Source organism: Macrotis lagotis, chromosome X (assembly GCF_037893015.1).
Source record: "Macrotis lagotis isolate mMagLag1 chromosome X, bilby.v1.9.chrom.fasta, whole genome shotgun sequence".
In the NCBI taxonomy this organism is placed as follows: domain Eukaryota; kingdom Metazoa; phylum Chordata; class Mammalia; order Peramelemorphia; family Peramelidae; genus Macrotis; species Macrotis lagotis.
In genome coordinates, this window is record NC_133666.1 from 76,923,157 (window position 1) to 76,936,714 (window position 13,558).

Here is a 13,558-nt window from a genome sequence, read left to right on the forward strand (position 1 = left end):
TATCAATATTTCTTTAAGCTTACTAATTATGCAAATATGGGGGGGCTGGCTAGAAAATCAAATCCCCCAAAATAGAGTTTGGGAATGAGGTTCTTATACCTTCCACATCAAAAGGTGGGATCTGAAAAAGCTATTTCTGGCTTTGTTCATCAAGGGAACAGCCCTCAACTTAGGATGGGGCTGGATATCAGACACATTCCTCCTAGAGGCAGGTATAGGAGGACATGTCAGGAGAGATGGCTCCTCCCAGGATCTTTGTGTCTTATCAATTATGCTAAGACTTCTACAAACCAAGTGAATCTTCCCCATCCAGAATGTTGGCATTCCCCAGTGACCTTTGATTTAATATTAAAGATCATCAGTATACAATCTATCTATATATCTGTCTATCTATCTCTATCAGCCTATCATCTATCATTTATCACTATCATCTCTCTAGCCATCTATCATCTCTCTATTTTCATCTAACTCTCTATCCATCTATTAATCTATCAACTATTTATCTCTAATCTACCTGTCTATCATCATCAATCCTTATCCATCTATCCATCTATCTATTATCTATCTATTCATCTATCTAACTCTATCTTTCCATCCAAGGAGAGATAGATGGTGCAATGAATAGAGCACTGGCCTTGAAGTCAGGAGAAGGAGAGTTTGAATTTGACCTCACACACTTGATATTCACTAGCTGTGTGACCTTGGACAAGTCACTTAACACTAATTATCTTGCATCCAGGGCCATCTCTAGTCATCCTGATTCCTATCTGACCACTGGACCTAGATGGCTCTGGAGGGGTAAGTAAGGCTGGTGACTTAGCACAGCAACCCTTCACTCCAATCCAGTTCATTGATTTGTAATGGGATCACCTTCCTAATGGCATGGTCTTCTTTGAGAATGAAGGACAAACATCAGTCAACCATCTATTCATCTCATCCATCCATCCATCCATCCATCCATCCAACTAACTGGTTGGGGGTTGGTTGATTCTTGTACTTTGTTATTGAAGAAGACTAAAATGACATCACAGTGTTTGAGACAAATGGCAGTGTGTCTGACCGTGGCTGCTCAGACCAATAGGAGCCGGGGATGCTCTACCACGGGTTGGGCACAAAGAGTCATATGAACCCCTGGGGTGGGCACTCTACACTTACATATCACATGTTTCCTCTGAGCTGCTTCCGGTCTGCCTTCCTCCTAGAGCACAGCACCCTCCCTGAAGAGGGCACATCATATTGGGCAGTCCAGTGCCAATGTCTCCCATGCTGTACGATCAATTCCAAAGTTCTTAAGAGAGACCTTCAGGGAATCCTGGTATCTCTTCTTGTGACCCTCCTGTGAGCACTTGCCCTGTGTGAGTTCTCTACAAAAGAGTCTTTTTGGCAAGTGTACGTCTGGCATTCTAATGTGTCCAGCCCACTTTAGTCGTAGTCACACTCTAGTAATGTTGAACTGCTTGGCAGTTTAGCTCGGGAAAGGCCCTCAGTGTCTGGGATCTCCTGCCGGGTGATCCTCAGAATCATGACACATTCTAAATGGAAGAAATTCAGTTTCCTGGCTAGGTGCTGTTAGACTGGCCAGGCCTCACAGGCATACAGCAATGAGGTCAGCATAACGGCTCTGGAGACCTTCAGTCTGGTAGTTGGACTAATACTTCTCTCCCATACTTTCTTTCAGAGCCTCCCAAATACTGAGCTGGCTCTATGTGAGTGTCAACATGTACCTCCCTAGAAAGGACACTGCTAAGGTAAGGAATCTTTCTCCATCTGCTGGGATCTATGGTGCCACATATGGATGGTGTGGGGTTGACTGATGGAGCACCTGGGCTTTCTTGTTTTTCATTGTTAGACCAAATGAACCCAAGTAGCAAAGGAGCGATCCATCCTTTGGTACATACCAGCTTCAGAGACTGCATTGAGGTTACAATCATCTGTAGAAGATCATGCACCAACAATTTGGTCTTGGCTTGTAGCCTTTACAAGTTGAAGAATTTTATTGGGGGGGGTTGCAAGGGGTTAAGTGACTTGCCCAAGGTCACATAGTTAAGTATTAAGTGTCTGAGACCAGATTTTAAACTCCGGTCCTCCTGACTCCAGGTTGGGTGCTCTATACACTGTGCCACCTAGCTGCCCCTAAGTTGAAGAATTTACTGCTGTCCTTGAGGCCATCCTTGTGAAGGCATCTGACAACATGACTGACAAATATCAAGCTAAAAAGCATGGGAGCCCAGAAGACAGTCTTGTTTCACTCCATTGGTGACCAAGAAATCTCAAGAGCATGAAATTGATATACAGTACTGATGCACTTCTCTGGGTAACCAAATTTGGACCTAATTTCCCATAAGCCTCACAACTGACAGTATCAAAATCCTTGATCAGATCTAAAAATGTTGTATACATACTTCAGTTCCACTCCTGGCCTTTTCCTGGAACGTTGGACAGCAAACACCATATCAACTGTTCCTTGACCCTTTCTGAAGTCATACAGGCTCTCAGAAAGGTGAACAACTCCCAGGTGAAGGATCAGCTTATTGAGAAGGACTCTAACAAGACTCTTACTGGTAATGATTAAAAGAGAAATACCCCTCTGATTGTCACAGGACAATCTATTCCCTTTACCTTTATAGAGATAGACAGTGGAGGCATCCTTGAACTCTGGAGGATAACCTCTTCAAGTCACCAAGTCACATAACCTGGAAAATTTCAGTCAGTTTTTGGATGAGCAGTGGCCCCCCCCACTTTGTAGATCTCAGCTGGAATAGAATCAGTACCAGGTGCTTTGCCACATGAAAGGAGCCTAATGGAATCCAGAACCTCTTCTTCAGTTGGAATTTCGGTTAGGGACTGATTGATTTCAACTTGAGGTAAACAGTCAATGGATTCTGCCATTGATGAGGATCTGTTAAGAACACCAAGGAAGTAGAGCAGCTAGGTGGAAAAGTGGATATAACACCAGTCCTGAAGTCAGGAGGACCTGAGTTCAAATATGACCTCAGACACTTAAAATTACCTAGCTATGTGACCTTGGGCAAGTCACTTAACCCTATTGCCTTGCAAAAACCAAAACCAAACTAAAACAAGAACACCACTGAAGTATTCAGTTCATCTTTGTAGGATCTTGCCCCTATATTGTCCCTATGGATCAATGTGGATCCATCAGCACTAGCAGTTAAGATGTGTCATAGGTCTTTGGCCCATAAATAGCTTCAGGACATCATAAAACACTTTGGGTTATTACTAACTACATAAAACTGAATTTCACCTGCCTTCTTACTGAGCCAAGAGTCCTGCATCTCTCTAAGCTTTACTTGTACTTTTCTTTTGTTGGAATTAAATGCTGCCTTCTTAGGAATGGATGAACTATTCTCTGGTAAACCCTGCTTGTTCATTTAGTAGCTTCTGTATTTTCCCATCATTTTCATCGAACCAGTTTTCATGTATGCAAGGGTTCTGACCCAGATGAGCAAATACAGAGCTCTCCACTAAATGAACTGTGTGCACTCTTTTTCTTTTCCATTGCTGCCAACTGAGTTTTGGCTCAGTTTGCCCTCCAAGTTAGCACCAAACTGTTCCAGTTCAGAAAGACACTATTCTCTTGACATTGTCATTTTGCCTTGGGGCTGCCACATTGACTTTGAGATAGGAATGATAAAATGATATGAGTGATGACTTTTGATTCATTTGTAACTTGGATTTAAGTGAGGCAGGGTTGCATGAAACCTCTTTCAAAGCCTCACTTTCTTCCAAAGTCCTCATGGTTCAGTAGCAAGACAGAGTCAAGACAACTGGTGATGACTCTGGATGACTTTGGCATCTTCAACGTCTAACCAAGCTTTATGCACTCTACACCTGCTTCATCTGCCTGCATGGTTGTTGGAACAAATCATTCTCATCTGCCCATTCTAATGGTGGAAGTCTTCACATGCTTAGGGTAGACCCTTCCCAACTCACCAACAGATTTGAGTCCCCCTCAATTACCCTCAACATGGTTTAGCCCATCTGCCAAGATGACTGATTGGGATGTGACTTTTTGGAGTCACCAGTGAGATTTAGGTGGCTCAGGTGGATGTCAATGGTGTAAAGTAGTCCTGAGAAGGGCTCAGCAGCCTTCACAGCAGAGGTACTAGTCCTATCTGAACACAGCCCAGAGCCCAATTATAGAGAAAGAGAAACAGAGACAAGTTTATTTCCATTCTGGGATGAAAGGATGACTCACTGGAATAGAAGGGATATGGGTGGGTCTCAAAGTACTATTCTTTTTCATGAGTACCAGAAACCACAGGGTGGCATTATGAGTTCAGGGATGACTTATTAGAACCTGGTGGGAAAGAGAGACTCTTTGAAACAGGGTTTAGATGTTGATTGTTGAAGTTTGGGAAGGAGAATTGTATAGATTGCCCATAACTGTGAGTCCTTGATGTGTTTCTGCATTGTTTCTCAACTGCTATAAGTCCTTTGTATTCTTTCTATGGTCAGATAAAGTCTGCTGTAGACAACTGCATTGGTGCAATGGGTACTTAAAATGAAATTACTGCCCACATTTGTGGCTACCTACTCGAGCTATATTTGGAGATTTCCCAGGATAAGTTCTAAGTGGGGCCTGTACAAACCAAAGACCTTTGAGGTCATACCCAAGGTTGACCCTGGTACATATGAACCTCGGGTCTCATATAAAACCAAGGGGTTGAATCTGATGACCTCCAAGTTCCAAAATACAAAATCCTTCTTTGCGCCCCTGTTTCCTCCTATCTAAAAAGAGGAAGTTGGACTATATGGTCCCTTCACACTCTAGCCTTCTAAAATTCATGTCATATTAAGGAGATAAGTGATTCTACCATATTGGGAGGCAGGAGTCTATTTCAACATGACCATAATGTTTCAGAGGTGCATGTGGGTTGTAAAGATCAGAGTTTACGTTCAGAAAAGATCTTGACCCCCCCCCCCCCCCCCGCATGATGCTATTGAACAGAGATTGATAATTCCCAAGCCCTTCCATAGGTTGGATTGTGGTAACAGGGTTGGGATTGGTGGTCATAGGGACTTAGGCCTCAGAGGTGGTATTTCTGGAGAAGTTCACTCTGCCACGGTCTTTTTTGGTTAGGGAAAGAATGAGGGATCTTGATTTTACGAAAATCCTCAATGCATTTTTCCAGTTCTTTCTCCATGAGTCTCCGCTCTTCATGGATGCTGTCTTTGTCAGATACGTCCTCCGTCCCTGTCTTCAGAACACTGGATGTTTCATTATTCCGTCTCTGACCTGACTGTTTTGCCTTTCCCAAATGCTTGAGAGGTTGGTAGTAACTAAGGGACTCTGGCCTTGAGGGGCACAGGTCATGGTCAGGCCAGACAAATGGGACTGACAGCTCTGGTTCAGGTCTTCTAGCACCTTGGCTCTGGACTGCTTTGCAGCTTCCCTGTTCTTGGCTGTCCTTGCTAGCCACACTGACCACTTCCTGATGCTGCTCTGGGCTAGATACTGTCAGCTTGGGAGTCCCAGGCAGACTTTCTGAGCTGGGCTGGCCTTTTCGGTGCAGCTTCAGCTCCCAGGTGTTATTGAACTCGGGTACCTCCTGATGGCTCTCCCCTAGACAACAGGGTAGGAAATCAAATTGTTAGAAGCCATGATAAGTGCAACTGTCCCTTTCACTTCTCCAAAGTCATGTGAAGAGTTACTTTGGACAAGTCATTTCACTTTTCCTAGCCTCATTTTCTTCAGTGCATAAAGGTTCTTTTTAACCCTAATATTCTATCAGTTATAGAAGGCAAAATATGGCTACAGAACCAAAAGAGACCTCACCAATTCCAACACACAACACCTGGATGGCAATCTTCATGTCTCCAACTTTCCTGCCAAGTGGTCATTCAGCTTCTGCTCACAGACTTCTCATGAGCAGGAACACAACACAGCCCACTTCACTTAGGGACAGATCAAATTGTTCAGACTAGTTTTCTTTTTCTTCTCTGCCCCTCTCTGACTTCTCATTCTCATTGGGTTCTTATACTTCTGCTTTGTGGTAGCCAAGTATCTTGCAGAGGCTGGTTGATAGGGGAATGGTCAACTCAAATGCATTCCAGAAAGGTAGGAATGATTACTGGGCTATGAGAAAGAACAGGTAAGAATCCAGTACAGCTGTGAGAGGCTTCTATGGGCTGACGCAGAACCAAACAGGAAAACAACTGAACCAATAACTAGAACAGTCCATGGAAAGACCAACGAAACCAGTGAATGTCAGTGTGGTCTACCCCACCCCACCCCACCAGAAGTCAAACCCATCAAATGGGGCCTTCAAATACTTCCATCTCCCCTGATATTTCTTCTCTGGGATAAATATGATCACTTCTACCAAGTGCCTCTCTCATATGTCCTCATCTTAAAGGCCTCTGCCTTCCTATTCACCCACTATCAATGTCTGTCCTAAAATGCTGGGCTTCTGCCAACCCCACATCCCTCATCAAACCCTTGGGTGCACCTCAAATGAATTACATTAGATTTTGCCCAGTGGTTTGGCCTGGCCAGATCTCTGGAAGCTGAGCCTTCCCTGTGGTATGCAAGCTGTCCCTTTGTCAGGTACCCTGGGGTGCTCATTCCCAATTATCAGTCAGTCACTAAGGCCTACTTCTTGAGCTTGGATATTTCAAATGAGTCCCATCCAAACACTGGCTTAACCCCAGCCTTCCACAAGACAACCATGGTCAGGAGTGAAATGGAACAATCCAGAATCCCTGGACACCTTTCCCCAGGCCCCAGGGGCTTACTTGAAGCTTCCTTCTGTTGACTGGCAGGTAAAGAGCTTGGGGAGGAGATGACACCATGCTCTTCATCCACCAAAGGCTTTCCTAAGAAGAGAAAGTAATAAGACATCTGGATGAAGGTTTGGCCTTCCTTATTCCCTCCATGTCAATCCTAAAAGAGCCACCTCCCCAGAGTAAGTGATAGCCAATGGACTACCAGGATTTGGTATAGAATAAGGGGGGAGGACGAGGCACCCTTACATGGGGAGAACTGGAACTGAGCCAGTCAGGAGGCAGAAGAGGCTTCTCCAGTCAGCCTTGGGCCGTGGGATATGGGCCCTTGATATGTTTAACTCAGTAGTTCCTGACAAGATTGTACTATGTGTTGCCTGCTTTAGGGGAGAAAGAGACAGCAAGACAGAGACACAGAGACGAGAGAGAGAGAGAGAGAAAGAGAGAGAGAGAGAGAGAGAGAGAGAGAGAGAGAGAGAGAGGAAGGGAGGAGGAGGACAGAGGGAGGAAGGAACGAAGAGGGAGGGAGGGAGGAAAGAAGGGAGGGAGGGGGGAAAGAAGGGAGGGAAGGAGGAAGAGAGGAAAGAAAGGAGGAAGAGAAGAAGGGAGGAAGGAAGGGAGGGAGGGAGGGAGGCAGGGAGGCAAGGAAGAAAGGAAAAAAAGCAGTTCAGCAAAACTAAGACATCAAAAGAGTCCATAGCACTCCACTTCCATGGTCTTTCAATACTATCTGGAACAGAGGCCCATTTCCCCCTCCTTTCTGAACAGAGAGCCAGCTGATTATAACCACACTGACATTCACTGGTTTCTTTGGTCTTTCCATGGACTGTTCTAGTTATTGTTTCAGTTGTTTTCCTGTCTGGTTCTGCATCAGCCCATAGAGGCCTCTCACAGCTGTACTAGATTCTTACCTGTTCTTTCTCGTAGCCCAGTAATCGTTCCTACCTTTCTGGAATGCATTTGAGTTGACCATTCCCCTATCAACCAGCCTCTGCAAGATACTTGGCTACCACAAAGCAGAAGTATAATGATTTCATTGTAAATGGGATTGTATGCCCAGAAGTAAAATGTCTAAGTCAAAGAGTGAGAACACTAATGTCCTGTTGATGGAACTGTAAGTTGGTTTGACTCTTCTGAAAAATCACTAAACTGGTTCTATTCCCACTGTCATACATTCCAATGGGGGGAGATCTTGGTCAAGTCTGTCTCCCTCTTTGGGTTGCCTCAATTTTCTCAGATCTAAGCAGCAAACTCTCTTGTTTTTCCTCTCAAGCATAGCCTTCAGAAACCCAAAGGGAGACATTTGGATTCTCTCCAAAAAGAAGTTTAGGCAACATTTAAACTCTCCCCCTTTCTGGGATAGGTCTGCATCAGGAGCCTCTTGGGAGGACTTTATTTAGGGCCCTTAAAGAATGAACAGGAAGAATGATCTTGTGAAGTTCCTGTTTTGTTAGGGGCAATGCTGTGTTTTGTTTAAAGCTCCTCTTTGGGGGCCATTGTGCAGCATCTCAAACACAAACACAGGATGGGATGGCCTCCCTGAAACTTGTAGCTGGAGGGACTGTTTTACAGGGTAGGAAGTCATTAGGCAGAATTCCAGGCGCAGAAAAGTCACCATTATCCAGAAAACCACTAGAGTATTCTGTCTCCCTGTCTCTCTGTCTGTCTCTCTGTTTTCAGTCTCTATGTCTCTATCTTTGTGTGCTTCTCTGTCTGTTTATCTTTCTTGCATGTCTGTCTCTGTCCCTGCCTCTGTCTCTGTCTGTCTGTCTCTCCCCACTTCTTTGTCTTGCTCTGTCTCTTTTGTTTATGTCTCAGTGTGACTCTTGTGTCTCTATCCTGCTCTTTATCTCTCTGTCTCTGTCTCTCTCCTTATCTGCTGTGCTTGGTGATGAGTCTCATGCTATGTGCAGGTTTCTCCTCCCTAGGGAACTTGGGATCTAGAAAGTCCAGGGTGTTCAGAGACAGGACACACACTTACACAGTGGTGAGAGAGGAAGCAGGGCTAAAGAGCCACCAGTTTGGGGGTGAGAGATCCCGTTGCCTGGCAGCTGTTCCGTGCGTCACTGATGACTGACATGGAGTCTGAGAACATAAATAGGAAACTCTGGTCTGAGCCACTGGCCTTGTATCTGCTCAGCTTGTGTCACAGAGCAATCATCTGACCCTCAATTTTCTGACCTTTGGGTAGATAATCTTAAAATCAAGCAGCAAAGTCCCCCTCCCTCCCCAAGTGTACAGTGGCCTAAACTCTTGGCCTTCTCAGCCTGCAGCCAAGCTCCCCAGCAACTAGAACAGTAGCTCCCTGTGTGGGGTATCCATTGCATCCTTGTGCTGCTGACCAGTGCAATCTGGGGGTACTCAAGGCAGACCCAAATCGATGGATGGGGGCTCCCATGGATGATGGGTCAGGCCTGGTGTTCCAGGAATGCTGCCATTTCTCAAGTTCACTCATGAGAGAAGACAACAAAAGCCAAAGCCATTCTTCCTGTGGGAAGAGTGGGGGGGAGCTGTCGAGGGGCACCCCTCTTTGCTTCCTCTTCTTCATGAGAACTGCCTGCTCACTGACCACTACAGACTCCCAGGAGCCTGGAGAGTTGCTGGGACCAAGTGGGACTCAGGAAACAGGGTTAGACCTGTTCATTTGGGGGATTTCTCAAAGGGTAGCACAAGAAGAACAGGTGTCCTCAGAATTCTGGATACTGAGAATACATACTGGGCACTGTAGAGACTGCCAAGACACCCTGACAACCCTGCAATATTGGACCTTGGTGCCTTTGGCAGGCTCAGTGTTCTGAGCTCCTCCAGTCGTTTGGGGTTTGGTGGGCTTGAGGGGTGACCTTTCTTTGTAGCCCCAGTATTGAGCATGTTGTCCTTGCTTCCTAAGTACTTCATTGCTTCCTGATCTTCATGTGACATCAACTTGATGGTCCTTCCCCACCCTGGACAACCCCCAGCTTGTCCTTCCGAAATTGTGGTGCCCATCAGTGAACTCAACCTACCTCGGACAGGGTCTGTCCGGGCCAGAGGATGAGCTGCTGGCGCCTCTTGATGCTGGAAGCAGTTCTAGTCCTCTGACATCCAATTAGCTTTGGGGCTGCTACATTCTTCTTCTGTCTTTGGAAATTCAGGACACTATGTGTCCTGTCATCTCTTCTGTCCAGGATCTTTCAAATAGGCTTGATATAACTGCAGTCCTGACCCCCCCCCCCCAGTCCTTCCTTCTTCCTCCATGAGAGGCCAGACATCATTCCTCTGGGCCAGCAAGAGCAACCAAGTACTCTGAATCTATTTGTCTTGGGATGAGCTGCCCTCTCTGCTCCATTTCCAGTACCAAAGTCATTCTTCTTGGCAAAGAAATCAAAAACAAAATTCCAATGGAGCAACTCAACCTTACTGAGGTTCAGGACCATCATCCACCAGACACATTTCTTAGCAGACACAGAGAGAATGACAGGCAGAGACACAGAGATACAGAAGGAGATAGAAACTGAGACACAGATACCATGATACAAAGATAGAAAAAGAGAGATGGAGACAAAGACAAAGAGACAGAGAAAGACAGAGGCAGACAGAGGCAGAGATGCAGAAACACAAAGAAAGAGACTGAGGTATAGAGACAGAGAGCACATTAGCATATGCATTGATAACTGAAGCCATCCCTCCATGCATCACCTTTGCTTCCTAAAGTCTTTGTATCCATTTAGGTGGTCTATACTATGGTGTACCGCAATGGTTCCTTTGGTCTTCATGCAGTCTTGGGGTCCTGGAATTCCTCATTTTGTAAGAGATAATCACTACCTGCCCCCTCTCTGTATAACCTAGTTCCTTCATTGTTTTTTTTCCTCCCCAAAAGAAGTCATCTTTTTATTCCTAGTATTCACATATATTCTATAGATTTCTATGGGTTTCCTCCCCTGGCCCAGGAGGAATTGTGGATATGTTTCCCTGGAGAGTTTTAGATAGAATGGGGTAGGGGGAGAGGGAGAGAATGAGAAAGAGAAGATTCATGAAGCCACCTCCATTGGGTCAGTTAACACTAATTTCTAGGGACTGTATGACTAGGGGCAAAAAGAATCTCTTCCCACTTGTTGCCTATTGTATGGGGCCAGTCATGGAGCTCAGGTGACGTCAAAAGTGACTTCAATGAACCCAGGGTCCATCTTTTTAGGGCTGTGCAGCTCCTGAAGTGTTGGGCACTGAGAAGGACACAAGAGAGACCTGATCTTAATCTTTTTAAAGGGCAATGTCATATGTAGATATGTAGATATGTGTGGTGAGAGACTTGAAGCAGGCAAAGCCTGCACTCCCCACCTCCTGGCAGGTACTACCATAGTCCAGGTGTGAGGGATGAGGGCTCTCACCAAGGAGGTGACCATGTCAAGAAAGAGGAGTAGGTCTATTCAAGAGACAACTGTTGGAAAGGTCAAACTGACATGCCTTGGCAACTGTGGATATAGAGAGTGAGAGAGAGTAGGGTCGAGGCCAGCTCCTAAGTTGGGAGCCTGAAGGACTGGGAGGATGGGGTGCCCCTGTAGGACAGAAAGGGTTGGAAGGTTTGAGGGAAAAATGAGTTCCATTTTAGTTCCATATTTAGTTGAGTTGAGATGTCTATGAGACATTCATTTTGTGATCTCTAAAGGGCAATTGGACATGCAGGATTCAAGGCAAGCAAAGAATCTGAAGCAAGATAGGAAGAAATGAGGATCATCAGCCTAGATAAGTGATAGGGCAAGGGGGAAGGAGACCCAAGAAGACAGTGTAGAGTGATGCTAGTGCATTAAGAGTTCAAGTTAGGGAAGAGAAGAGAGTGTAACAGTGCAGAAGTGATGGACTGGGAAAGAGCTGAGGAGTTGAAGACTGGAGAGCAAAGTGAGAATGAAGAAGAGGTTTAATATGGGGCCCAGTGAATCTAGGAAGAAATAAAAGACTATGATCAGATAAAGCTCCTTTAGAGGCTGTGAGCCTGGAAGAGTGATGACAAGGGCAAAACCATCTTTGTAGGTAGCTAAGGTGGGGGGTGGAGGAGTAAGTCATGGGAAGACAGTTAAGGAACTGGGAGGGTCAAAATACTATGAAAAGTCTTCTAATGGGAAGGCAGAGAGAGAGACTGGAGGGAAGGAAGGAACCGGAGTGTCCTAGAGGTCACCAGGAAGGGAAATCTCCCTGGGGAGCCCACTAGGGCAGCCCTTCCTGAAGCCAGGCCTCCAATGGCAGGAGAGACCCTCTCAAAGGTTGCATTAGTGAGTCTCCTCAGAGATGGACCTCCAGGCCTGCTTGCAGCCCTCCTTTGCCCCAGGCCAGTCCTATTTTTTCCCTGCGAACCCTGAAGGACTTCCTGGTACTTTGCTTTTTTTCCCCAAGGGCCTACATTTCCAAGAGGCCCCAGGCCAGACAGAGGCTGAAGGTAAAGATGGAGATGGTAAATAGTTTCTAAACATGTGCTGGGCTTTCAAATTTGGAATTCAAATAAATTCCCAGGGTTTCCCCAGTCATCCTAAGAGAGTAGGGTCTAGAATAATGTAGGTATTGCTTCCATTTTCTTAATGGATATGTGATAAAAGATGACAACAGCCAGTTTTCAAGGAGAGATACTTAGGCCTTCATCTGGGCCAGGTTTAGGGTATGGGGGGGAGGCAAGAGGAGATCAGCAAGAGGATTTCTGAAGTCATTGAGGTCCACACCTTCATTTTCACAGACTGGAAAACCAAGACCCCCAGAGGGGAAAAGCAAGCATTTTAATGAAGGTTACCTAGCTGCTAACTGGCAAAGTTGGGGTTGAAGACCAGGCCTTTGGGCAAAGACAGAGGGGGCTGAGGAGAGAGAGGCTCAGGAGGCCACAGCTCAGATTGCTCTCCTGCCCTCACTGTGCTTTCGCACTCAGAGGTCACAGGCATTACAGTCCTCAGTTTAAAGAGCAGGAAACTGGGGCAAGTACCTCTGAGGAAGTGAATTCGGCAGCTGCTTCCCCAGCTCCCATTGCTATCAGTATGCTGCCTGTGGGGTTAGGCTATGTCACAAGAGTTGCCCAACTACTCTTTGGACACAGCTCTGCATCCACTCATCTCAAGAAATGTTGACCATCTTACATTGCCCCCCCCCCCCATGCTGACTCCAATGGACAGAGAGCACAAGGAGGCCTGGAGGGGAGGGGCAAGGAGAAGCAGCCCACTTGGAGGCTATCCACAAAGCAGAAAAAGGAGCTGCTGGACAGATCTCAGGCAAAGGGCCCCTCCATGTTACCATTTACTCCTTTACCCACATGTCGAACATGCTTGAAACACAGATTCTTGGGATACTGAAGCTGGAAGAGGCCCCTGCCATCTGAGAGGCCAGGCTCCTTGGTTTAGAAATGAACAGACTAGAGACTGGTACATAATAAAGCCCGCACTTTGATCCTTGTTCCATCAGTTACTACTGTATGACCTGGGGCCACTCACTTCTACCCTTAGGTGTCAGTTTTCTCATCTACAAGCCCTAATGTTCCTTTAAGCATAGGAAGCCCAGAGAAGGGGAGGAGACCAGCAGTTTCATGGCCTGGCCAACCTGCTCAGGTATGTCTGAAAGGAAGGCTCCAACCCCAAGAGAGGGGCAAAGCTTGGCACATGAATCACCAGCCCAAGAACTTTTAAGAGCACTTCCAAAGTGGACATTCAAGAGTCTCCAACATCCAGAAATAAAGGCCACCAGCCACCACCATCCATGGAGCACCATAGTCCAATTTGATCCTCTCCTTATCATGGCTGTTAATGGCCTCATCTGAGGCTGAGTTGTGAAGCTGAGTTACTTGTGGGAGGTGAAGAAAGAGGCAGAG

At 46.1% G+C, this 13,558-nt stretch overlaps 1 protein-coding gene across 1 annotated transcript; it reads right to left on the reverse strand.

Moving 5' to 3' along the window:
- Positions 1-4,140: 4,140 nt before the first annotated feature.
- LOC141498709 (uncharacterized) lies at positions 4,141-9,612 on the reverse strand. Its single transcript, XM_074201867.1, has 4 exons — positions 9,461-9,612; positions 9,106-9,344; positions 6,757-6,837; positions 4,141-5,584 (listed from the first exon to the last, which is right to left on the reverse strand). The coding sequence occupies exons 1-4, from the start codon at positions 9,610-9,612 to the stop codon at positions 5,049-5,051; spliced, it is 1,008 nt and encodes a 335-aa protein (XP_074057968.1). The 3' UTR covers positions 4,141-5,048.
- Between the last annotated feature and the right edge of the window lie 3,946 nt (positions 9,613-13,558).